Raw genomic sequence first — 27,854 nt, 5'->3', positions numbered from 1 at the left:
GAATGCAGCAACTAGTCTAGAAAAAGAGTCCAATAGAATCAGTAATCTGAACAGGAAAGTGTTTGTAAGTATTAGAGCTTGATTGTGATGTTCATGTTCAGGGTGAAGTAGTTTTAGTGTTCAAGTGCATATTAGCAGATCAGATAGTTTAGCAGTGGGAGTGAAACCAAGGACCAAGAGAAGTCCTGTAGTAGCACTTTTCAAATCTAAATAATAATATTGAATATGAAGCACTTTAGCATCATCTTACAAATTATCCATTTTAATCCATTTTTGATTTCTCAAAATTTGATTGGCATCTGATAGCACTTGTTTCACTACTAGTTTTTGACTGAGTTGGAATATTGGAGATTTACACAATGCATTCAAACTGCTTCCTAATCTCTTTACCTGTTGATGAAAATAACTCGACCATCTTCCTCACAACTAAAAGGATAAACTTGACCTCAATTCTTTTAAAGCTATGATGTCACATACCATATAATTAAGCATTATAGTCATACAAGAACCAGAGACATCCTCAAAAACTGTTTTCTCAGCTTTATTTCCATATTTTACTTCTGTTTGTTTTAAAAATGGTCAGCGTTGCTTGACAAAAAAAAACTTCTGTTGATCACATGATTGCATTTCTCGAAGCTTCTGAATCCCCCTGCATTGCATAGGCATTCCAGCTAAAACTGATCAAAAGACACAAAAATGAGCTCCCTACCCTATTCTCCCTTTGTTCAGAATTAGAACCTTACATCTGGGATTATAAAAAAACCAAAAAGTACAAAAATATGACCAGAGTCCAACATTTTAAAATGGGCCTGAATTGGATTGAAAGAAACCAACTGAAAGCAAAAAGCTGTGAAAGCAAAACATACACTAAAGAAACAGCAGATCATTTTTGTTCTAATAGAACAAGGGAATATTTTGATGGGAAGGCACTGCTCGAGCAAAAGAATCTTGACAAGAGAACCAGGAACATCTCTGAACGCTGATCAGATAAATTGACAGAAAGCCAAAAAGACTAGGCAGATGGAGTTTAATTTGGATAAATGTTAGGTAGTGAGTGCATTTGGTACAACAAACATGGGCAAGACTTATACAATTAATGATAGGGCCTTGGGTAGTGTTGTAGAACAGAGGGACCTAGCGGTTCAGGTACATAATTCTTTGAAGTTTGATTCACATATAGAGTGTATAAGAAGCGTTTAGCATGCTTGCCTTCATTGCTCAGTCCTTTGGGTATAGGAGTAGGGAAGTCATGTTGAAGTTATACAGGACATTGGTGAGGCTTCTTCTGGGGTAATATGTCCAGTTCTAGGAAGGATATTACCAAGCTGGAGAAGGTTCAAAGGAGATTTGCCAGGATGTTTCCGGGTATGGAAGGTATGTGTTATAAAGAAAGACTGGATAGACTGGGAATTTTTTCATTGGAGTAAAGGAGGTTGAGGGATGACCTTACAGAGGTTTGTAAAATCATGAGGTGTATAGATAGTGTTCCCTAGGATGGAGGATTTCCAACTAGGGGTCATATTTCAAGGTGAGATGAGAGTGATTTAAAAAAGACATGGGGGCAATTTTTGTTTACACAGAGGGTGGTTCGTGTGTGGAATGAATTTCCTCAGGAAGCAGTGAATGCAAGCACAGTTACATTTAAAAGACACTTAGATGGGAGTTTCAAGATAGCGGTGACCCAGCAAGTCCGAGTCTGTAGTCCTCTGCCTAAGACTCGGGCAAAGTGGGGCACCCGCCTTCACCACACCTTTTAAATCATTTAAAATAGCTTTTGCTCAGCATAGTTAGTCATTTTAAGTTCAAGGTTGTTATTAAAATGACTAAGGGCAAAAATTCCCGCAGTTTGCAACAGGCAGGGACCCCTCCCCCACCCCGTCCAGCAGCAGCAGAGACGTCCGCGGCCTACCCGGGGGACTTACCTGCAGAGGTGAGCCTGCTCTCCGTGATCAACAAGCTGCAGGAGACGATCAACGCCTTCATCCTTCTCGTTCTCGGTCATGCTGCAGAAGCACAACTGAGAAATGGAAAAACTCGAACAGTGCGTCGGAGGGGCGGAGCTAAAGGCCACAACCTCAGAGACTGCTGCCAAGTCAGCTGTGGGCTGGGTCCGGGCTCTCGAGCAGCGAATGTGGACTTTGGAAGAGCACATCGATGACCTGGACAATCGGGGCCATCGAGAAAATATGAGATTGCTGGGCCTTCCCGAACGGGAAGAGGAAGGCCAGCTCACAGTTTTTTTGGAGCAATGGCTCCCTCAGATATTAAGGTTGGAGTTGGGACCAGGCCAGGTGCGGGTGGAGTGGGCCCATCGGGTTGCTGTACGCAGGCCCGGGTCGGATCAGCGCCCCCGCCCGGTTCTGTTCCGGCTCCAATGTTATAGAGAGAAGTAGATGCTCCTGGAAGCCTCCAGAGTCCTGGGGAAGGATCCCCAGGCCATGATGCATAAAGGTGTTAGGATAATGTTATTCCAGGATTTTTCTCCAGCTGAGGTCTGCAAGAGGAGGGCATTCGATGAGGCGAAGAAGCGTCTAAGAGACCTAAATATCCAATACTCCTTGCGTTACCGGGCAACACTGCACTTCAGCCACGAAGGATCCGTATATAACTTTGAATCACCAGAGAAGGCTAAAGAATTTTTGGACTCTCTTAAATAGACAGTGAGACTTAAACTGTATGAATAATGATTTGATTTCTCCCCCCACCCCTGGTTTACCCTTTTTTCCTTCTCCATCCTTTTTATTTTCATTATCTTCTCCGGGGGGTGGGGAGGGGGGCTTATTCACTATGTGATTTTTGTTTTAAAAGGCCATGCAGTTTATTTGATTTGTGTGGGAGGGGGGTTTGTTTTGTCTATCTTTTTTTTAAAGCGGGGTTCTCTTCTTCTGTCATCTTACTTAATTTTCTAATAATTGCTGGGATCGTAACTTTGTAGTTTTATATATTTATATTTTATATTATGCTTGCTAAACGCACCTAGGTGTTGGTGTCGGGGAGGGTGGGTCACTTACTTTCAACTTTGGTTTCATAGAACACTCAAATTTGTCTACTCCATTTTATAATGCCTTGATCGAGGGCTGGGCACTGGTTAGGAGAGGTTATGGTGGGGTTATTGACAGGTAGTTACGCCCCCTGGGAAAAAAGAGGAAGATCTCCTTTCAAATGTGTTTTGTATTGTTTTCTTTACTTAGGAATAGTTTTTAATTGTGTTGGTGTAAATGTCTTAAAGAATTTTTGCTTTTGTGAATTTTCTATGGTCTTTATTCAAGGTGTTTTAGGTGGGGTTCTTCCTCCTGGGGGGTCTCAGGCTGGCCTGGACAATCATGGCTAGCTATTTGCTTAGGTGGTGCACCTGGAATGTCAAGGGGAGTAATTCACCAATCAAGAGGAAGAAGATATTATCAAACTTCAAAAAAGAAAGGATTGATATAGCTCTCTGACAGGAGACAAATCTACTTGACAAAGAGCACTTAAAATTACAACAGGGTGGATTTGACCATGCCTTTTTCTCATCTTTTAGTTCAAAAAGTAGGGGAGTAGTCATTCTCATTCAGAAGAATCTTCCTTTCAAATTCTTAAGCCAGATAAAAGCTGAGTCTGGGCGGTATATACTGATCAAAGCCCTAACATATGGAGAGGAGTATGGGATTTTGAATCTTTATCACCCTCCTAGCGCACCCCTTCAGATTTGTAATGGAAACGTTCTCCAAGTTGATGGCTTTTGGGGCCCACCATACAATTATAGGAGGAGATTTTAATTGTATTATGGACTCAGAGACAGATAGGATACCTAAGCGTACTATGGGTATAGCTCTTAGATCTAGACAATTGGTGGATCTTAATAAGGAGCTAGGGCTAGTAAATGTGTGGAGGTGTCTTCACCCCCAGGGCAGAGACTTTACTTTCTACTCTAACCCACACAAGTGTCGTACTAGAATTGATATATTCTTTGCTCCCTCGACCCTTGTGAATTCCATATTGTCCTGCAAAATACGTAATATAGCAATCTCTGATCATGCCGCAGTATATGTGGAAGTTAAGACTAGGGACGATGGGACAGGCCCCCAACATTGGCGTATGGATTCTTTCTTAATGAAGGATAGCAAATTTATAAAATATTTTTCTCAGGAATCAAAACCTTTTTGGAAATTAATTCAGGTGCGGCCAGTAACCCGTCGATGATGTGGCAGACCATTAAGGCTTATGCGCGAGTTTTGGTCATCTCATATTCTGTGACCCAGAAAAGACAAAAGGGAGAACAATTGCGCCTGCTCGAGGGTTGCTTGAAAGCAGCTGAGGTAGTGCATGTTGATAGGCCCTCTATTACTAAGCTACAAAGGATCACAGCCCTTAGGACAGCCTTGAATACCGCACTTACCCAAACAGCAACGAGGGAAATATTATTTGCAAGGCAAAGATTATATGAACATGGCGACAAGCCAGGCAGATACCTAGTGTATCTTGCTAGGAAAGAAAAGGCTCCTCAAGTTATTACGTCCAATAGGAAAAGTGCTGGTACTTTGATTTGTGATTGTAAAAGGATCAATACAGCTTTTAGAAAGTTTTATTTTGAACTGTATAAATCTCAGGACTGTGAGGATAGAACTAAGAAGATGGAATCCTTCTTTAAAAACTTGGCCTTTCCAGATTTAACCTCGGAGCAGGTGTAGATCCTGAATGCTCCCCTGACAACCCAGGAAGTACTCGATGCAATTAGACAGCTTCAGAGTGGCAAAGCATCTGGACCAGACGGATTCCAGGTTGAAGTTTATAAAGAATTCATAGGGGAACTGGCTGGTCTACTTATAGACATGTATAATTACTCACATAATCAGGGCTGCCTCCCACCTTCGTTGAGAGAAGCAAATATCTCTCTCATTCTTAAAAAAGGAAAGGCCCCAGAAGATTGTGCGTCATACAGACCAATATCCTTGCTAAATGTGGATTTTAAAATCCTTTCTAAAATGTTAACATTAAGATTGGAGAGGGTCTTACCATATATCAGAAAAGAGGATCAGACAGGATTTATCAAGGGCCGTAGATCAACTAACAATATTAGAAGGGTCTTAAATATGATACAAGCCTGTCAACAAGGAAGAATACTGGGGCTAGTTGTCTCCTTGAATGCAGAGAAGGCATTTGATCGGGTAGAATGGTGATATCTTTTTTACTGGAAATGTTCGGTGTCGGAGAGGTATTTTCTAAATGGGTCTCAATACTATACAATGACCGCAAAGCAGCTGTGATCACCAATGGTTTAGGCTTGGATAGCTTCAGTGTTGGTAGGGGCTGTGGTCAGGAATGTCCTCTCTCTCCGTTATTATTCACGCTAGTAATCGAACCACTAGCTGAAGCTATACGAATCAACTCTAACATAGCGGTTCAGAGGGTTGGTTCGGGTAGCATAAAATCACTCTCTATGAAGATAATGTCCTCCTTTTCCTATGTAATCTTTGGATATCCGTGCCCCGCCTAATTCAAATGATCAATCTATTTAATAGGTTCTCAGGCTATAAAATCAATTTTATGAAACCAGAGGCCATGCCATTGGGTGGTCTCGCTAGTTTATCCAATTTATTGGACAGACCTTGCTTTCCCTTTCGGTGGTCACTGGAGGGTTTTCTGTACTTAGGTATTTTTATTACCCCAGTATTTGGTCAGCTGTATAAAGCCAATTTTGTGCACCTACTGGAGAAAATAAGGCAGGACCTACAACGCTTGGGAGATCTCCCAATATCCTGGCTAGGCAGAGTAGTTCTAGTTAAAATGAATATTCTGCCTCGTCTCCTATATCCTATGAGAATGTTCCCTCTAATGTTGCCGAGACTGGCATTGCGTAAGTTCCACGGCTGGCTTGGTTCCTTTATTTGGAATCATGGACAGCCCCTTATCAAATTGGAAAATCTGCAGCTTCCACAGGCAAGGGGAGGACTGGAGTTTCCAGACTTTAGGAGGTATCAGTTGAGCTCTTTTTTATCTTATGTAGGTGATTGGGTCTCTTGTGACCCACAATCAATTTGGTTAGACATTGAGACCTCCCAAGCAAAATGTCCCCTCGTCAATCTTTTATTTTTAGATAAGATGAGAGCTATTATTGCAAACACCCTATTGTATTAAATACAATTAAAGACTGGAGGATAATGCAGCAAGATGAGGGTAACCTACTGAAAACCTCGCCTTATACTTCTATAGTGGGAGCATTGGGTTTTCGGCCAGGGCTGACAGATACTACATTTAAAACCTGGAGGTCCAGAGGTATCTCTTGCTTAGGGGACCTGTTTGATGGGGAAGTTATGATGTCTTTTGAGCAGTTGCACCAGGCAGTTGGACTGCATAATGGAGACCTTTTTCGGTATCTCCAAATATGAGATTATACCACATTATTAGACAGTCCCTACAAATCGGATAGGGAAAGAAGAGTGCTATGGCCAATGGGTCCACCCTCGTTCAGTACTCTTTATCACTCATTATATAATGAGATATCGAAAGACATGGAACGATTGTTTAAAACTTGGAACCAAGAATTGGGGTAGAAATCTCTTTAGAAATGTGGGAGGACATCTGGGAAAATGCCAGAAAGATCTCTACTTGTAATAGAACTCAAGCTATTCAATTAAAGATACTCCATAGGGCTCATATAGTACCTGAACAACTTGCAAAATTAAGGTAGGAACATCCCCAATGTGTCCTAAATGCAAAATTGAAGTGGGCACGCTCACGCACTGTTCCTCCAAAGGTAACAGGACAGCTATGATGGCCACAAGAAACATGGGTCCTTATGATTCAGGGTCGATTAACCAGGAAAAAGCTTGAGGGGTTTATTTGCTGAGCTTTGAATTGTCCCTTGATTATAAACAGATAAAAGCTGACAGCCTTAGTGCATTTAAACTGGTCCCAGAGGCATATCACCAGGAATTCAATTCAGGAACACTCAAAAGAAACCCATACAGAGCCATCTGGAGTTTGAAAGACAAAGCTAATTGCGTACAACAGGTGGGTCCACTCTGTAAAAATAGTGTTCCCATGATGAATTAAGCAAGTTCATATTGCCAGAAGAATTAAAATATTGATACCCCCAAACCAGAGTCCTCAGCACCTGAAATACATTTGTCATATGACCAAAATCTGGGCTTGTTGAATTGTTTCATCATACTATTCTGGGATATGTCTGACTAGCTGAGTCATTATAACATGCAACATTTCACCTCAGGATTGAGCCCTATGCAATTGTTAAAATGACAGTGTGTGGTAATGCCACTGGACTAGTAACCCATAGGTCTATGCTAATACTGTGGGAATGTGGTTCAAATTCCACAGCAGCGAGGAAGAGGTTGAAATGTAATTTATAGACTCTTGTGATATATCCCTATCTCTGGGCCAATAGGCCGAGATTCAAGTACCACTTGCTCCACAGATAGGTCAAAACAAATCTGAACAAGTGGATCAAAAACAATCTATATTTCTGGGATTCAAAGTCAATCGCTGTTTGACCTCCAGGCTGCAGCAGCCGGTTTCATACAATCCATCACTGTCCTCATTTTGTCGGGTGGGAAGAAGCGAACATTTTGCCTACGAGGAGATAAACTATTCGGTCAAGCTTAAAGACAGAACTATTATCAGGCACTAACCTTAGGGAGTTGTAACTCAGGTGAGACTCATTTTAATTGGATTTGCCAAAACTTGTCATGTATAACCTATCACCTGTCTCCCATCCATCATTCATGTGGATTTATCAAGTGAAATTTCTGAGAAATCTACATGAATAGAGTTTCTGTTTACAGGGTTCAACCTGCTGAACAATTGTCGATTAAGAAAAATGTTCCTGGTCTCTCATTCCTAGCCCCATCAATGAGTCAGCATGGCTGATCAATTACCAAAAGCATTTTAGAACACTGCGATGTCTCCTTGATCAAGTATTGACTTTGTGACACTGTTCTAAAGGAGTAATTTCCTACTGTTGATTCCATCACGTGGAGTCAACTCTAATGTAGAGCTCTTCCTTCGCAAGGAGAACATTCACTAGTTAATTATTACTCATTGACAAATGTGAGTTTGAGCTTTCACTCAGCAGATTATCAGCAACCCCTCATAAATACAAAGATGAGGAGAACTTTTCATTGTAAAATCTGTGTTGGCCCCATTCTCTTAATGCTGACATGCAGTGGATCCAGTATTGATTTTCACTTTGTTCTCCATTACCAGGCAAGTCAAAGTAGTACACACCTCAGTGTAAACAGTGTCTACTATTAAATGTAGAACTCAGGGAGATAATTTAAAACCACTCTTGCAACTTAACCAATCACATCTAATCATTTTGAAAAGGTAAATCATTTTTGAGTTTTACCTTCCCATATTAAGCATATCAGAATAACAGTTTTAAAGGTCTGTGGGTACAATTTAATGTTAAATATTTTTTGAATCTATTCTGAAAATCGAAGTAAACATACAGTTTTTGTCTCTAGAAGTATAAAGCTAAAATTTGTGAATGCTTTAAAATAGCTAAAGTGGAAGACTATAGACTTGACATATAACAGATACAAACAATGCAGAGCATGATTCAACAAGGTCAGTAGAATGTTGAAGTATATAGACAATACAAGTCAGAAAGAAATAGAGCCAAATAATGTTGCACTCTGGTCAAGCCATACTTTGAGCATTGCATATGATCAAGTTGCTGAAACAAAACAGACATTCAAGTGCTTAAGGTAGAGCAAGGAACGGCTCAAAGGCTGATGCTAAAAGTCTGAATTGTGAGGAAAAACATGAGAAACTTAAGGTCTGCAGCATGGAAAGGAGGCAGTTAAAAGATAATCTTAGTATATAAAATAAATACTATGTTAAATAGAGAGTGTGGGACAGGGATGCAAACTAATGAGTTTAGGATTGTCTCTAAAAGTCATATACATAAAGTGAACATGTCAAATTGAATAGTTGAGTCAAAAACTCTAGTACCCAAGAAGAAATTGGAATGTGATGTTTGGTGAACTGGTGGATCTCCAAGTAGATGAATTATGTTAGCCAAATGATCTTTCCCCGTCTGTAAATTATCTTGGTTACGGTTTAACATGAGTAGTAATAAATAACATTCATAAATAAAACAGACAAAGTTATTCCAATTAATGGCATCTAAATGAAATTTGTTATTGTGGCAGATTAGGGTGGGTAAAAGATAAAATCAAGATAGAATAATTGCCACATTTTGTACTGTGACAAAAAGCCTTCTTTGCATATACTTAAATACACTCTGGAGGTATTTTCATGTACAAAAAAATTCCAGTGACAAAAGGAGTGTGGAGCTCACTGATAAGGCACAGATTGGCTTAATATTTTGGTCACCTATGCCCTCTTTTATATCACAAATACAGTTGGGTACAAAAAATAAGAATTTAGCTATTCAAATTGAGGAGAGTAATCCCTTTCACAATTAATATAAAGAATCAGTATAGGGCTTCAAATTCCACAGAAGTATCTCAATGATGGTCATGTAATTATGACTGACGTTAATTCCCACAGAAATGTCTGCACTTACTGAGTGAATGTCAATACTATTGTATAAAACATTCAAAATAAGAGGTAAAACATTCCAAATTTATCCATTCATCTTATAGATGCTCATCAATATATCAGATTAAATTTTAAAACAAAACTTTTAAAAAAGAATTGCATTTATCAGGCTTATTTTACAGGGGAGTTATTCTTTGCTTCTTTGAAAAATAAACACTTAAAGTAACAAATGTAACGTCCAAATATACTAGGAGGGAACAGAACCATTCATTTATAGCTCATCATGTTTATATGTAAATTCTCTAGCAGAAATGTATCCATCTTCATCTTCATCTTCATTCTTAAAGATGTCGTTGACCATAGACTCCTGTTGGGTGTCATTTTGTGCAACTTTATATTTGTCAAATTCTCTGCGGAGATATTCTTTCACCTAATTTGCAAAGATAGTTCAGGATTAAGTTTAGCAGCAAGGAACATTCAAAAGCACACAATCTCTAAAATGTAGAAATTTTGTAAGTTTAAAAAATACTGGAGAGATGGAAATGGTAATACTGTTAAAATAAATTAAATGTTGCTTAAAAAACAGTCAATGAATTTCATCAATACCTATCAAGTCACAATTATTGCAAGAATACGAAGTTCTGTCATGATGAGTGCAACAGAAAAAGTTTGGTGCCTCTTTTTCCAGCAATATTCAAATTCTGTACTACCAAATGACTAAACTTTGTAATTGATCTATGTAAATTCAATTAAATGTTAAACATCTACATACACAAGATTTACATTTTGGGTAAGATCTTCCAACAGGTACTTGCTTATTAAATTATGTTTGAAATATTCCTATTACACAATTATGATGTGCAAATGTACTGTACAGGAGCAGACATGAAATGATCATGGTATGCCGACTGGTGATTTAACTTATTAATATTTTTAAGGTGGATCAGGAAACCTACTTATTTGTAATTCAATTGTGGGTACCAGTTGCAACAAGGCTCCATTAATTGTATCAATGTATTTCAGTGACAGCATTGTGCAAATGGAAAAATGGCCTTTGCTGAAGAGTGCTCATATCTGACTCAACATAAACTCAGTTCATCCAGAGTTGTCACAATCCCTGCCGGGTTTTTTCAGCACTTTCAGCTTTTATGGAAGAGCGACCTGAACTAGTTGGAGGCAGGATGTGATTTATCACATAAAAGTTTGGAATGGACATTATTTTCTAGTTGTTTATTGCGGGTGATCATGTAGGCACAGAGTCATTTTGTACTCTCAAAATGATCAATAATTTCACAAAAAGGGATAGGTTCACAGGCAAACCTCATTGAAAAATACCCAAAATCTTTCTACCGACAAGAGTTTATGCAATTAAAGTAACTAAATATTGTTTATTTATAGTTAAAATGCTGCACGAACAACTGGTTTTTAATCCAACAAAATGAATTGTTTTCAAAATAAAGATATAGTCCAGAAAAAAAGGTGAAAAAAAGTTTGTTAAAGTAGTACAAATACCATTTTCTGTCTGAGCATTTCTCATTGTAAGGGTATATGCAGATATATTAACATAAATATAAGGAAAATAATGCAAAGAAAACAGTACATTCAACAAGTACAGAAATTAAAATTTAAGAGCTGGTTAAGCTAATAAGGCATGATTCAGAATGAAGCCACATGATCTACTGCCACGTACACACCAGCAGAACATTCTAAAAACAGGTTGCATTCATAGCTATCTGCACCTTCGAGTTGTAATCTGAGTTGTTAAATAAGCCTGTTTTAAATTTTCACAATTTAATCTGTATTACTTACCAATAGCACAGGAACTACAACAACAATGAGATGTATAGCCAAAGCATATGACAGATTTAAAACCAATAAGAGACAACCTGAAGACAAACAGTGAGGTCGGATGAAAGACAATGGAAAAGCAGATGGCAGTTAGGAAAAATGACAGACAAGGAACCCAGTAACCTGGTTGTTGAGATATAAAAATTATTGAAGTTGTGAACATTTACTGTTATTTTGGAAAAGATCAAAAAGCAATTTCTGGCTTCTGCACATGCATCTTTTAAATGTAAAGACTTGCTGTGATTTTTCTTGCTTCTTCACAAGCTTCTCTATAACATTAAGACTATAAGATTTAAGAGCAGAATTAGGCCATTTGGCCCACTGGGTCTGCTCTGCCAGTCCATTATAACTGATGGGTTTCTCAATCCCATTCTCATGCCTTTCCCCTATAACCATTGATTCCCTTACTGATCAATAACCTATCTATCTCAGACTTAAATACACTCAATGACTTGGCTTCCACCGCTTTCTGTGGTAATGTATTCCACTGATTAGCAATGCTTTGGCTGAAGAAATTCCTTCTTATCTCAGTTCTAAAGGTTCATCCCTTCACTCTCAGGCTGTGCCATTGGGTGCTAGTCTCTCTTACTAGTGGAAACATATTCTCCACATCAACTCTATCCGGGCCTCTCAGTATTCTGTCAGTTTCAATCAGATCACCCACTCATCCTTCTAAACTCCTTCGAGTGCAGTCCCAGAGTCCTCAACCATCTCTCACATGACAGGCTCTTCATCCCCAGGATCACTCTTGTAAACATCCTCTGGACCTCAACAGCCAGCACATCCATCCCTAGATATGTGGCCCAACTGCTCAAAAAATTCCAAATGCGGTCTGACAGAGCGTACACAGCCTCAGCAATACACCTCTGCCCTTGTATTCTAACCCTTTGGAAATGAACTTGTTTAGTTTGCTTTTACTTCCTCAAAGAATTCTAACAGATTTGTCAGGCATGACCTCCCCTTGAAGAAGCCATGGTGACCCAGCCCTTTTTTTTTAAACCATGCACATTCAAGTACTCCACAATCTCATCTTTAATAACTGATTCTAAAATTTTTACCAACAATTGACATCAGGCTAATCAGCCTATAATTTCCTGTCTTCTACCTCCAAACTCCCAAACTATATAATCACTCAGGCCGTGTCTCACTCTAATGTGATCTTTCCTTCCTGATTGTGTAAAGATTACTTAGATTTAACATAAAAATATATGAAATGTTTGAATATGGTATTAACCAACTTGTAACCTGCTAAACATATTGGTAAAAGTTAAGGCTGGTGGATATGGGAGTAATTAAATCTTAATGGCATGATACCTTTTAATTATGTCAAATAACTTTTGTGATCTTAAAAATCTGGAGTCTTTCTTGATTACTTTCTTCCTGTATTCTGAACTGTTTTTATTGCATTGTTTTTCCTGGTTTTCAGGTTTTTTTTGTTTAGATTTTAACCTGAATATGCGAGAATATTTATAAATAAAAGAATCTTACTTCTTGTCTGGACAATTTCCAGTCATCATTGAGGTCCATCTCCTGGAATGATTCATGCGACCGTGGTCCATTTCTGATGTCAAGAAGCTCAACTTCAAATATCAACGTGCTTTCAGGTGGAATTTTTCCTATATAAAAGAACTGGTTTTAGTTGTGAAACTGAATACTCGCACTCAAAATTAAGAAACAACTAATTTTATTGCTTCCACTTCTGCCAAGTCATCAGAAATATTAACAGCGTCCTGCAAACTTGGATTTACTTGTCACGTAATTGATGAAGATATAAAGGACAGGCGAAAATGTGGGCATGTATCTTTATATGAATTGTTATACTATATACATTAAACCTATTTACTTTTTAAACTGTTGAAAGGAATTCTGTAGAAAATGAACACTTCAGATTTCAGGTGTCCAGTACTGAGGACTCACAACAGATATGGCATGATAGGATGTGGAATACAGCTCGCTCAGCTATGATCCATCACACAAGAGCACCTACTGTGTCACTCTTCAGTTTGTCTCACCAGCCACTCTGGATGAGATGCTCAATTGAGCAAAAATTTAGGGCTGATTTTGTATTGTCAAGCCATGCCCACAGGTAACTATTAAAACTGATCAGAATAATCTGATGAATAAAATCTATAAACAGCCAAGATTTGAGATTTATATTCTATCATTTCTACTTGATTTGATTATAGGGCCAGGGGGTAGCTGGTAACTATCCCCACAGGAGTTAACGACTGTCATGTTTTGCAGACTGTCCTCACTTGTGGGTATCCAGTATGGGCCCAAGTATCTGGACACCTCCTGATAATATCAATCGCAAACCTCCTGAGTACCAGAATGTCATCACACTAACCTTTGGGACCAATGAATCCTTGCTGGGCCCTGATGTACCTGTTTTGGTGGCAATGAGCCTTACCAGTGAGTACTGCCAAGCTACCAGGGTTCAGGAAACTTCACTGCTAACATTAATGGCTTTGTCATTCAATATTTCACTAGTCTCAACACTAGTTTAACTAGTCTCAACAGTCTTAACATATACTGACATTTAAACATTATGTGGGTCTCAGCTGCTGGTAGTACTACATCCATGTATATACTCTGGAGGAAGAGCTTGCTTGTTTTATTACTATGTGGCATAAAATCATGATGCACAGTTATGATAGATCGAATGTTTTCATTTGTGGTAACCTTTTCACTCACTTGTAGCCAACCTTTCCAGAAAGTATAAATCACAACAGCATGCAAAAGTCACTGGGTAACGAAGACTTCAAGAATATTCACTGAGCATGCATGACCATGTTAGCTGTTAACCAAACAAAGAAAGCATAGGATGGTTAGTAATTTAATTGTAAAACATTAACAATTTTCATGTTAGAACTATTTAGTACATTAGTTGATAAAGGTGAGAAAAGGTTGATGCAGGATATTTTGCTTGTAATGTTAAACAATATCTGCATTTGTTCCTTGCATAAGGAATCTGTACTCAAAGCAATGAACTCTAGCCTACTGAGAAACTTTTCCAAAGAATTTATATGCACCACATCATGTCTATTATATAAAATGTTACAACTGTAAAATTTTATTAGATGGCTGTGTTTTAAACTGCCCCTTTAAATTAAAGGTGAAGTAGAAGATCTTGGAATGGAGGATGTGACCACCTACAAAACCTGCCCATTTGACCTGTTTCTTAAAAATAAAGGCCAAGGTCAAAACCTATTGAAAAAAAGGTGCAAGTTTTAACATCAGACAATGAATATAGTAACTGGGCTTGCTGCGCATAGAATATTGGAATTAGTCAGACAAAGATTTGGAGATGACTGTGACCAGATGCTGCACAATGTGTGACACAGATAAATGACCAATTTCTGGTTATTACCAAACAGTTTGCTCATGAGGGCAAATTTCCTGTTTGAAGAGAGGAGATTTATAGAGAGGAGATTTAAAGACCAAGGAGTCGCTGGAGGCTACCTTACTATTTCAATCCATTTAATTCTTCCCAGAAGATTAAATGAATGCTCTTGATCTTTTAAAAACAGTTCTAAGAGACTCAATTCTGTTAAAATCAGGAGAAAATTGACCTTTTTTTATCAGACAAGAAGAAGGGCATGTGCCCGAAACATCGAATCTCCTGTTCCCTAGATGCTGCCTGACCTGCTGTGCTGTTCCAGCAATAAAGTTTCATCTTTGATCTCCAGCATCTGCAGACCTCACTTTCTCCTTTTTTTATCAGACAAGAAGAAGGGCATGTGCCCGAAACGTCGAAACTTCTGTTCCCTAGATGCTGCCTGACCTGCTGTGCTGTTCCAGCAATAAAGTTTCAGCTTTGATCTCCAGCGTCTGCAGACCTCACTTTCTCCTTTTTTTTATCAGACTCTATCTACTGAAAATGTACAAATGCAGTATATTGGGTTTGTAATATTATTTGTTTAATATATTAGTTGTCTATTAAATAATGTTTCAATGTTGATTTTCATTTTTGTTACACTAAATGCCTTAAAATGTGAAATATTGCGGTGATTCTTTACATCGATCACAGAAAATTCATAGCTCTTCTTAAGGGTTTTAGGTCTCCATGTGGTTAACAACGCAAAACAGTTGTATGAATCCTGAGTAGGACTTTGTTGCCTTTTTATCCTTGACATGATCCCTGGGACTACAGAACTTCTATGCTTTTACACTCCAATTTATCTAACTCACTCAAACTCTTGTGGTTTTATTATTTTCCTGAATTTCAGCTAAAACAAAATTGGTTGGATGTCAGACTGGTCGATATGTAGCATATTAAATATAAAGCACTGAAACAACAAGATGTATTTTAGGCAGAGTAAATTCACAAATATTACAAGATAATTAGAAAAGAAAAGGTTTGAACAATCAGAATTTTCCAATCAGTATTACTATAAATGCTCTGATAAGCATCTCAGTGTCTAGTAATCATATCTGATCCAGATTATAAAATTTGCAAAGTCATTCCTAAGTTGTTGGTAAGTATACAGGAAAATATTTTAAGTACGTGCAGCTGAAATAAAAGGTAAATATTAGCAAGTTATATTTCATGGATGAAGTATAATAAAACACTGTGTTGTTAAAGCTGGGTACAATACCTTTTCCTTCTTTTCCATATGCCAGGCTTGGGGGAATGACTAGCTTCCTCTTCTCTCCTGCACACATCTCACGTAAACCTCTGTCCCAGCCTACAAGTGTTTCTTTGATCCCAAGTGTAAACCAAACTGCCTCGCCATTGTTGTCCTTGTGACTGAAATACAATAAAATTGTTTCAGAACCAAAATTTGAGCCAGAGATACAAGTAGGTCACAAACAAAAACAGAAATTGCTGGACAAGCTCAGCACACCTGGCAGTATCTGTGGACAGAAATCAGAGTTAACAGTTCAGGTCTGGTGACCCTTCCTAAGGATGATCTGACGAAGGGTAACTGGACCTGAAATGTTAACTCCGATTTCTCCCCACAGATGCTACTCGACCTGAACTTTTCCAGCAAATTCTCTTTTTGTTTCTGATTTCTAGCACCTGCAGTCCTTTTGTTTTTTATTCGATACAAATAGATGCTTCATCATTCTTTTATTGCAAGAGTGATAAATGTACCAGAAAGAAATAAATAAAAATGTTAATTGCAATACACTTGGTTATGTGCATTAGTCTTTTTAACATAATTAAGATATTTGAGTGTGTGTAATTAAGGGTTCGGGCAACAAAGTTTTTGGTTATGAAGATGGAGAATGGTGATATTGTGGACTGATTTCATTGAATGTGAATGAATCACCTATCTAGACTGCTAAAGGAAGCCAGGGAAGAAATAGTGGATGCTCTGATCTCCAATCCTCAGTAGATACAGACAAGATACCAGAGGGTTGGAGGTTTGCAAATGTTGTACCATTATTTCAACAAGCCAAGAGGGATTGTCAAAATAATTATGACTGATCTATCTGACCCCAGTGGTCAGCAAATTATTGGAATTAATACTGAGAATGAGGATTAATTGTTACTGAGAAAGGCACTCATCAGGGATTGTCAACATGGTTTTGTTATGGGAAGGTAATTAAACTTTGAGGTGGTAACAAAGAGAATTGATGACGATCATACAGTGGATGTTGACTATATTCATATTAATAGGGCATGTGACAAGATCCCAAATGGCTGACTGGTCAGAAAAATTGAAGCCCAGAGGATAGAGGAATGAAGTGAGTTAGATACAAAATTAGCTCAACAGAAAGAAAAAATGGCTAATGGTTGAAAGATATTTCTGCGATTGGAAAGTAGTTGCCAGCGGTATTCCAAAGGTTGGGTCCCTTGCAGTTTGAGGTATATCTTGGTGAATTAAACTTAGATGGAGTGGCATGATTGGAAATTTTTCACATGACACAAAAGTGGGTCATGTTGTTGATGCTGAACAGAATGGTTGTTGACTGCAGGAAGATCTGAATAGTTTGGTTAAGCGGACAAATAAATGGCAAATAGACTTCAATTGACAGAAATGTCAGGTTATGTATTAAAGCAAGGGAATACATGATAAATGTGAGCATGTTGAGTGGGCCAGAGGAAGTGAGAGACCATGAAATGCCTGACAACAGGTCACAGACACTGGCATGGCAGGTAGATAAAGTTGTAAAGAAGGAATATCTGATGCTTTTCATTATTGAATGAGGCATTTAATATAAAATTAAGAACGTAATTCTGCAAGTACACAAGGCACAAGTTAGGGCATAACTGGAGTCTGTGTGCAATTGTGATGACCAGATTACAGGAATGATGAAATTGTTCTAGAGAGAGTACAGACAAGATTTATGAAAATGTTGCAAAGTCACTAAAATTGCAGCTATGAGGAAAAGCTGGCTAGGCTATGGTTAATTCCATAAGAATAAAGCAGTTCAGGGTTTTACTTGAGATGTACAAAATAATGAGGTACTTGGATACATTGGAGAGCAGAGCCTCATTTTCTCCTAACGGACAGGTCAGGTACCAGGGATACAGATTTAAGGTGATTGAAACAAGGATTGGGGGGACACAAGGAAAGCCTTTTGCAACCAGAGGGTGGTGGATATTTGGAATCTGGTGCCTAATTTGGTAGTGGAGACAGAAGCCCTCAACTTGTTTAAAATGAACCTGGATCTCTATCTGAAGCACTGTAACTTACAAAACTACAGGGCAGAGGCTGGACTGTGAGATTGGATTAGGTGTCTAGTTTATTTATCTGATGTCGGGTTGATGGGCTGAATGGCCTCTTTCTGCATTGTAACTTTCCTATGGTTGCATGACTCTACCAAAGGCGCTTCACAGGAGGACTCTAAATCAAACTTTTACACCGAGTCATACAAGGCAATATTAGGGTAGATTAGGGTAAATGTGGTTAAAGTGGTTGGTTTTAAGAAACATCTTAAAAGGAGGAAAGAGAGCTAGAGTTTGGGGAGGGAATTCCAGAGTTTTGCAGCTGATATCACAGTTACCTATGGTAGAGCAATTAAAATCGGGGATGCGCAAGGCAGCAGAATTAGAGGAGCACAAATGTTGGGGGTTCGAGGAAATTCCATAACAGGAAGGAAGAGGCAATGATAAGATTTTAATATAATGAGAATCCAAAAAATGATGCGCAGTCAGTGAGAACAGGGTTGACAGACAAATAGGGCATGGTGCAAGTAAGGACATGGGCACTAGCATTTTGGAGCTCAAGTGAATGAAAAACAATGTTGGAGACCAACCTGGAATACTGAAGTATAGAGGCAACAAAGATATGATTGACAGATTCAGCAACAGATAGGTTGAGGCAAAGACAGTATATCATTTGATGTAAGAGGCATAGTTAGTGATGGTATGAATGTATGGCTGGAAGTTCATTAAAAATGACATTCATGTTGCAAATATCATGGTCTTGTCTGAATTGCCAGAGAATAATGGAGTCAGTGTGTAGGAAACAGAGTTTGAAACAGTCACTTTATTCAATCACACCAATATTTAAATTGGTACATAGTACTGGATATCAGACAAGCAGTTGAATAATTTAACAAAAGTGAAAGAGTCTTGACAGCTGGTAATGAAATAGAGCTGGCTGTTGTCAAATATTGAGAGATAATTTAAGCCATGTTTCTCACTAATCTTGCTGCGGCACAGAATTTAGATGAGAACTAGGAATGTACTAAGGATAGATCTTTTGGGGACATTGAAGGTGAACCATGAAGTGGAAAGAGAAGCTCTTTCAAATAATATCCCAATTACAATTAGATAAGTGAAAATAGAATAAGACAAGGTCCATCCAGTTGGACAATATTGGAGTGGAATTGGAGAAGGATAGTGTGGTCATCTATAGCAAGCCTGCAGACAGGTCAAGAAAGAACAAGGAGGGAAAGTTTATCCTTGTCACAGACACAAAGAATTGCCTTCCTAAATCTGTTAGCTCTGGTTTTATGTTATGCCCTCTTGTTCATAATTCTCCCATCAGGGGAAACAGTTTTTCTATAACTCCCTTATTCGATCTTTTTGACATTTTAAAGACTGCAATCAATCACTACTTAATGATCTTATTTCAAGCCAAGTTTATACAAACTGTAACGATAATTTAACCTCTGTGCCCCAGTATCATTGAAAAATTTAATAGACAGTCTCTCAACATCCAACATATCGTCTTAAAGGTGTAATACCTAACACTGAATGCAGTATGTTGGATGGAGAAAGACTCCATATAAAGGAAGCATAATTACTTTCACTTTGTAACTCAGCCCCCTTAAGATACCAGCTAATATTCCCTAAACTTTTTTGTTTACTTTTTGTACGTATTGTTCCACAAGTTATTTTGAAGTTAGAAGGACCTTTGTTTTGCTTGATCATTGGATGTTGGCATTTATTGCGCATTTTTAATTGCTCTGGAGGTGATGGTGAGCTGCCTTCTTCCATCACAGAGCTGTTAGGAAGGGGGAAGAGGAAGATTTTGATGCAGCGACATCGAATGAACAGCAATATATTTTCCAAGTCAGAGTGCTGTATAGGGCCAAGTGGGCTGCTTTGTTCTAGTGTCAAGGTTCTTCAGTGTTGTTGGAGCTGCACTTATCCAGAAGAGTGGAGAGTTTTCCATCATAATTTGTGGCTTCAAAATGGTGGATAGTTTTGAGGAACGAGTGTATGAGTAACTTAGCACAGAAATTCTAGTATCTGACCTGAGCTTGTAGCCATTGTATTTATATTGAGTGTCCAGTTCAATATCTGATCAATAGTAACCTCTGGAATGTTGATAATAGGGAATTCAGCAATAGTTAAATTTTGTTCCTGTCCTTGATGGCCATTGCCGGCCAACCGTATAGCGTGAATGGTACTTGACACTTAACAGCAAAAGCCAGAATGCTGTCGAGGTCATGCTGTGTATGAACACAGACTACTTTTGTATCTGTGGGGTCACAAATGATACTGAACATTAGTGAATATCCCCACTTCTGAACTTATGATGGTAGCAAAGTCATTGATGAAGCAGGTGAAGCGTAGGACTCTACCCTTAAAAATCTCAAGTGCTATTGTGGTATAGTGGCAGTGTCCCTGCCTTTAAGCAATGTCTTTTCCCTATAGTGGCAGATTTCAAGACTGGGGGGCATACTTTTACAGTTAGAGACAGAGACTAAAAAAGGACATGAAGGGTAACTTTTCTTTATATGCAGTGGTTCATGTGTAGAATGAACTTCCAAAGGAAGTCATGGATACAGGTACAATTAAAATGTTTAAAAGTCATTTGAATAAGTACATGAATAAGAAAGGGTTGAGGGATATGGGCCAAGCACAGGGAAGTGGGACTAGTTTACTTGGGATTACAATGGGCATGGGTTGGTTGGACGGACCAAAGGGTCTGCTTCTATAATGTATCACTATGACCTGGGTTCAAGTTCCACCTGCTGTCGAGGTGTGTATAGCATCTCTGGACAGGTTGATTAGGAAATATGTACCTGATGAACTTCTACAGGCCTGGAACAGAGGTGACTGACTTCCAACAATCATAACCATCTGCCTCTGTACCTGCTATGACCCCCAACCAGTGGAGACCTCCTGATTGTCGATTCGTCAACTTTTAATCAGGCTCTTTGGTCAAATGCTATCTTGATGTAAAGAACAGTTACTCTTCTATCAACTCCAGATTTCAGCTCTATTTTTCCATGTTGAGACCAAAACTGTAATGAGGTCAACAGCTCAGCAGCTAAACATAAAGTCAGTGGGCAGATTAGATTAGATTCCCTACGATGTGGGAACAGGTGCTTCGGCCCAACTAGTCCACACCGACCCTCCGAAGAGTAATCCACCCAGACCCATTTCCCTCTGACTAATGCACCTAATGCTATGGACAATTTAGCATAGCCAATTCACCTGATCTGCACATCTTTGGACTGTGGTAGGAAACCGGCGCACCCGGAGGAAACCCACGCAGACACGGGGAGAACATACAAACTCCACACAGACAGTCACCCGAGGCTGGAATTAAACCTGGGACCCTGGTGCTGTGATAGCAGGCACCATGCCACCCCTATCATTGAGAAGCAAGTGCTGCTTGAACAGCACTTTCAACAACAGCTTTGACGACTTGGAATGGTGTAGGGGTCATTGGCAGGTTTGGATTTGTTTAGCTTTTGTGGTCAGGACATTACTGAGCAATTTACTAGATTGTTCAATAAGTGTCCAGGTTGTAGCTGTACTGGAACATCTTAGGTGCTGGAATACCAGTTCATGGCAATATATCCCAGTGTAAGCCTAGAATTCAAACTGAATTGAAAGAAAAGAGTTAAATGCCCCATTTATAGCAGCAAAAGTAAATCCCCAATTAAGCCCATTATCTGCATACAAGTAATATCCATCACACCTGGGCTGCCTAGCAATATTAAAATTTGGCAATTAAACTCCTTCTGGAGTTACATTGCTGCCAGTTAATATTTAAATAATGTTAAATAGCTTATGGAGGGAGTCAGGAATCAGAGGCAGGACTGAAAAACAATGTGAAAAGTGCAACATTGTTGAACACACCTCATTATAATTCAGTGGTGTCACTGCAGAGTCCCCAGCTTTGGTACTAAAGCACAGTGCCGCTAAAAGTATTGCTCTCTTGGAGGTGCCATTTTCATATATACACAAAATGATGGACTAAGACTCTCGCAGACACTATTCTAATAGTAGAGGAGCTTTCCCGGTCTCCTAACCGCTTCGTGTTTCAACCAATAACTGAAGTGTACCACCTGGTTATGTATTAAATTAATTGCCCTACGGATATCCTCATATTGTAAAAGGCACACTAATGTAAATGCAAAACTCTTACTTCACTGTTATAATCCGACTCTCAGCTTTGCTCATCAGGCAACTTAGAAAGTTAGTGACACTTTTAAAGTCGGAAATATCTATTCAGTCTTGAACCTCACAGACTTACCTGGAATGAAACATGGTGCCATTCTCAAAAAATCCAGTATAATGGATCAGTAACTGGTCACCTAGTTTGGTCTTTCGGTGACAGAGGAAAGGCTTTTGCAGCACATCGATTTTCACATCAGCCTCTGGAATCAGGGCACTGCTGGCATAACCCAGCACAAAGGTGAAAACGAGTGCGTGGGAAGCTTGCAGACCCTTGGGCAACATAGTATGCAAAACTATTTTTCTCCCACTTTTTTTTCTTGAGAGTCTATCCCTTTCTTTAATTGCCCCCACTGCCTTCCCCTTCCCTCAGTCCCAAACCCATGTAGACGTGGCAGGTCCAACTTGCTCACACAGGTCCAACTCTCGCACAAACCCCGCCCCCCCAGCCGACGTCACAAAGGAATCCGCACACTCCCGGCGAGCGTTCGACAGCATGGGAACGCAACAACCGGGGGGGGTGGGGGAAATCTCCCATCTCCTCAGCGCTGATTGGTGCAGGGCTGCCGGAGCGCCCGCCGCTGATTGGATTCTCGCCCGGGATCCCCAGCAGTGCCAGCAGCGTTCTCTAGCGAGTGGTCCATCGAGCTGTCAATCATAGCACATCACGCCCCCCCGGATCTGTTCCTGGTTGCGTTCGGCTGTTCTGAATTGTTGCAGTGTGTATCAATGGAGTGGGAATGGTATCGTGAGTTAGCTAGCAAGTGAATGGCAGGGGATCTGTACACTTACCATGGAAGGCATGCTTTATAAATGGACCAATTATCTCAGTGGTAACTCGCTCTCTTTTATTTCAAGCGTGAGATTTGGTTTTGTGTTCGGTTTTGGTTTCAGCTTACAAAGCAGGCTTGGGTGTGTGTGCCGAGTGCTCCTGTCAGCTCGTTGCATTAGTGACCAAAGCGATGTTTCGTTTCCTCTCCAGTTGACAGGCCTCCTAAGATCGTGGCAGGGCCTCTTAAAAACAGCCGCTGGACTTAATGTGATTGCATTTTTATTTTTAAAAATGTCTTTTTAGGGGTCTCGGCCTGAACATGAAGACAGTGCAAATAGGATTTAGTATGAGCTGCTCCAAATGCACCTCCCGATGCTGCTGGGCTTGCTGTGCTCTTCCAGCCTCCTGCTTGTCTACCGAGCAAGCTGTAACCAGTATTCGGAGTCTGTAGTGAGGTATCTAGGTCACACGGTGGCAAGTAAAGCTGCTGTTGTCACGTTAGATCTAATCTTTTTGGCATTCTTTGACACTAAAAGTCATTGAGGATATATTTCAATAAGAAGGCTTCAATAGGTCGACCTTCACTTTTTTTTGGTTAAGACTGGATTTCACTATCTCAATGCATGTGCATTAAACAAGTCTCCTTGGTCTTTTTTTTATTAACACTTCATTTCAATTAATAAGATTGGAAATGTCAAGCATGCTTACTTATGATCATTCCTTGTTTTATTTCAGAAAACTGAAGTGAGGGAAATTATTGAAGGAATTTCCCATGCTCCACTTCTTCAGCATTATCTGACTGAGCAGTAATTATGCTCGAGGTTTCTTTAAAATTATCTTTCAATAACATAAGACTGATTTACAAGTTAATTTTAATTAGCATATAAAATGTTCTGCAATTTACTTACTTTGCTTGGAATCAATTGAATTGTTACTTCATACTGAAGTATAATTTACAATGTACAATAATGGATTTAGTGCACCCATCAGTTTGAATATTTAGAGTTTTATTCTGACATCATTCCATTCACATTACCTGTGTGCCACTTGAATTCTGCTGTTCAGGAGAGAGTTCTATGTGGATCTGTTCTCTCTCTCTCTCACACACACACACACACACACACACACACACAACTCTTCATAGGTGCCATCAGTAAATCAATGTGGCTGATTGTAAACACATAGAAGTTTGTTGTATTGATGACAATGTTGGTCGAACAGTTCTGTGTCATCTCAGACGTTCAGTCACTTGTCGGTAAACACAAAGTAGGAAAGAAGTCACAGTTTCACTCAGCACATTTGTTATGCTTGGTCTTGCATTGTAACAACTTTATATTATACAGAAGTGAATTATTTCCAGATTGTGCATATACTCTAAAACTGTAGTTTTGGTGTCTTGTCTACTCTTGTCCTTTCAGTTCCCTTGTTTTCAGGAAAATCACTTTATATTTCAATTTTTCTGACTCACTTGAGAGATTCAGAAGGAATCTGCAAATGGATTTATGTAAAGTTTTCATGGCCATAGCTTGATGTGGCTGTCACTGATTAATCCTCCTGCGGAGTTATCAACAGTGAGCATTTGCTTTATTAAAACCATTTATCCGACGTATTAGTCTAAGCAATTGCTTACTAGTAATCTGCTTATATACCACTGCATTTAAGTACCAAGATGGGTGGACTATGTTTGGTGTCAGGTGGTTTCTCCCAACATATTTGACTAGAGAAGCTTAGAACCAAGTTAACCTCTGTGGCTGTCTCAGTATTGTAATATTTCCCAAACAGGACCAGAGTGGCCCAGTGACGTGTTATTAATCAGTAATTCATGCTGGTTTACTGGGGCCAGGGGAGACATATCATTATTGGGTTAGAATTGTTCTCACTCTGATCCGGCTGAAAGTGAGGACTGCCAATGCTGGAGATCAGAGTCAAGATTAGTGTGGTGCTGGAAAAGCACAGCAGGTCAGGCAGCATCCGAGGAGCAGGAATATCGACGTTTCGGGCAGGAGCCCTTCATCAGGAATCCTGATGAGGGTCTCCTGCCCGAAATGTCGATTTTCCTGCTCCTCAGATGTTGCCTGACCTGCTGTGCTTTTCCAACACCGCTCTAACCTTGACTCATTCTGAACCAGCCAGCCTTGCAGTCTAATGTTTTGGTGGATTGAAGAATTTTGTCTGGACAAGCATCTGGAGGCTACTTGAATTTTGTGTAGGCTGGCTACGTAGTTTGTTAGCTTCCAGCAGTTCACCTCTATAGACCAATGAGCCTTAGCAAAAACAGGAATTTCTGGAGAGACACAGCAGGTTTGGCAGCATACCTGGAGAGAAAATAGAGTTAATGCCTTGAGTCAAGTGATCCTGATTTAATCCTGAAGAAGGTCACTGCAGTTTAAATGTTTATTTTCTCACAGCAGATGTTGCCAGACCTGTTGAGTTTCTCCAGTAATTTCTATTTTTGTTTCAGATTTCCAGCATCCACAGCTCTTTATTTTATTTTGTTGACCCTTGGTTTTGGTTCCTGCAATCAGTAACTAATCTCTCTGGACTTGGATGGTTGCCCATGTTGCTGTGGACAGACTTCTATATTTAATGTGGCCTCGGTTATTATGGATTTACTGACAGGAGAAAAACCTGCTTCTGACAGCACATAACACTGAAAGCTAAAAGCAAAATTCTACAGATACTGGAAGTTTGAAAATAAAAGAGAAAGAGCTGGAGAACCTCAGCAGATCTGGTGGGATCTGTGGAAGAAACAGTTAATCTTTTGAGACCAGCATTATTCTTGAAGAAGGGTCATGCTGAACTCAATGTAAATTCTTTTCATCTCACTACAGATACTGCCAGTTTGCTGAGTTTCTCCAGCACTCTCTGTTTATGTTATTAGAAAATGAATTGCCAAATTATTCAAACTAGCTTGGTAGACCTGCTACCATTTTTATTTTAGTGTCTGTACCTTTGAGGGTATGGGGTTAATATTGTAGTGTTTTGTCTTCTCCATGTCTCTTGTAATATCAATACTGCAGCTAGCTTATAGAAAGTTACTCAGGAAATTCTATAATCATCCGTTCTGACAAATGCAACTGGAGCTATTTGATTGTGTTTTGAATAACAGTTATATTAAAGACTTGAGGATGTTGGTGTTCGACATCTTGTCTTTCCACTCAATACCAGTAGTATGGTAGACAGTGCAAATGAAAATGGTTAAGTTTCTGGATGTGTCACCAACAGCAGTTGCAGCCCTACTATCAATTTAGAAGGTGCTGAGAGCAATTAGGTTGCATAAATACTTCTAGCAGTGTAACTCCTTTTTCCTGCTGGGTTGGGCTTCACAAAGGCAGAGCAGGTCTTTCCAATCCGATGTGTAATTTTGGTATTGATTGTGATATTCTGAGAGAGAACATTATCAAGATGGCAAAATGTACCTGTGGTCTTATGTGGTGGATTATTGATTGTAATCAGAGAGAATGTGACCAAGGGAGCAGGTGTAGTTTGGACCATGACTTTAATGTTTTTTAAGGAGATTGTAGTCTAAAATGCTATGTCACCTGAGCAAAGCAGTTGGATAAGAGCTGAATTTACTGGAGAATGTAATAGTTGGCAGTACTTCAATTGTAAAAATCTTATCAATGTGTTCAAGTCTCTCCCTGGCCTTGCCTCTACTTATGTCTGCAAGCTACTTCTGCATTACAACCCTATAAAATCTCATTGCTTCTCTAATTCTGGCACTTGTGTATCCTCAATTTTGATTAATCCACCACTGGCTCTATGCATTCAGATCTCCAAACCACACATCTGGATTTCTCTCCCTAAAGCAAGGTGGTAAGGAAAAGCCAGGGAACAATAGACAACAGTAGTGGACAACTTGTTGGACGGAAACCTGAGGAACAGGATTTACACTTAACAGGACTTATACACTTAATGGTAAGGTCCTAGGGAGTGTTGTTGAACAAAGAGTGCAGGTTCATAGTTCCTTGAAATAGGTAGATATGATAGTGAAGAAGCCATTTGGTATGCTTTCCTTTATTGTATTGAGTACAGGAGTTGGGAGGTCATGTTGCGGCTGTACAGGACATTGGTTAGGCCACTTTTGGAATATAGTGTGCAGTTCTTGTCTCCTTCCTATCAGAAGGAATGTTGTGAAATTGAAAGGGTTTAGAAAAGATTTACGAGGATGTTGCCAGGGTTGGAGGACTTGAGCTATAAGGAGAGGCTGAATAGGCTGGGGCTGTTTTCACTGGAATGTCTGAGGCTGAGTAGTGACATTTACAGATGTTTTTACAATCAATGTTTTTACAGACATGGATAGGATAATAGACAAGGTCTTTTCCCTGGCGTGGGGGTGTCCAGATCTAGCGGGCATAGGTTTAGGGTGAGAGGGGAAAGATATAAAAGGGACCTGAGGGGCAACGTTTTCACATGGAGGGTGGTGCATGTGTGGAATGAGCTGCTGGAGGAAGTGGTGGAGGCTGGTACAATTACAGCATTTAAAAGGCATCTGGAGGGGTATATGAATAGGAAGGGTTTGGAGGAATATAGGCCAAGTGCTGGCAAATGGGACTAGGTTAGGTTAGGATATCTAGTGGGCATAGATGAGTTGGACAGAAGCGTCTGCCTCCCTGCTGTACACCTTTATGACTTTCCCCTCTTCTTTAAAACTACTTCTTTGTACAAGTTTTTGCTGACCTGTCTGAACATTTCTCAATGAAGTTTAGTGCCAAATCTTATAACACTTCTCTAAAGTGCTTGAGTTTGCTCTACTGTGTTAAAAATGCTATATAATAAGTGGTTATTATGTTAGCAAGTAATGCAAAATTAGTGGCAAAAATTAGCAGTGATCTGCACTATTATTTTTGTATGCACCCTTGGAAAGTTGAAGATGTCATCACCTACACATTATTTGATATAGATGCCTGTATA

The 27,854-nt window shown here is 39.4% G+C and overlaps 2 protein-coding genes across 4 annotated transcripts in view; one reads left to right on the top strand and one right to left on the bottom strand.

Moving 5' to 3' along the window:
* Nucleotides 1–9,289: 9,289 nt before the first annotated feature.
* fkbp14 (FKBP prolyl isomerase 14) lies at nucleotides 9,290–22,615 on the bottom strand. Its single transcript, XM_043689512.1, has 4 exons — nucleotides 22,248–22,615; nucleotides 15,951–16,102; nucleotides 12,841–12,968; nucleotides 9,290–9,934 (listed from the first exon to the last, which is right to left on the bottom strand). Exons 1-4 carry the CDS (start codon nucleotides 22,451–22,453, stop codon nucleotides 9,776–9,778), a joined length of 645 nt encoding a protein of 214 aa, XP_043545447.1. The 5' UTR covers nucleotides 22,454–22,615; the 3' UTR covers nucleotides 9,290–9,775.
* Nucleotides 22,616–22,847: 232 nt separating this feature from the next.
* Nucleotides 22,848–27,854, top strand: part of plekha8 (pleckstrin homology domain containing, family A (phosphoinositide binding specific) member 8) — a 63,357-nt gene continuing 58,350 nt past the window's right edge. For all 3 annotated transcript variants that reach the window (XM_043689509.1, XM_043689510.1, XM_043689508.1), the window contains exon 1: nucleotides 22,848–23,001. In XM_043689509.1, coding sequence (XP_043545444.1) covers nucleotides 22,962–23,001 — 40 coding nt within the window. In that variant the 5' untranslated portion in view covers nucleotides 22,848–22,961. The remainder of the gene's footprint in view (nucleotides 23,002–27,854) is intronic.

This window comes from Chiloscyllium plagiosum, chromosome 5 (genome assembly GCF_004010195.1).
Source record: "Chiloscyllium plagiosum isolate BGI_BamShark_2017 chromosome 5, ASM401019v2, whole genome shotgun sequence".
NCBI classification, from domain to species: Eukaryota; Metazoa; Chordata; class Chondrichthyes; order Orectolobiformes; family Hemiscylliidae; genus Chiloscyllium; species Chiloscyllium plagiosum.
Note: the sequence above shows the minus strand (reverse complement) of the source record. Positions and strands in the feature narration are given on the sequence as shown.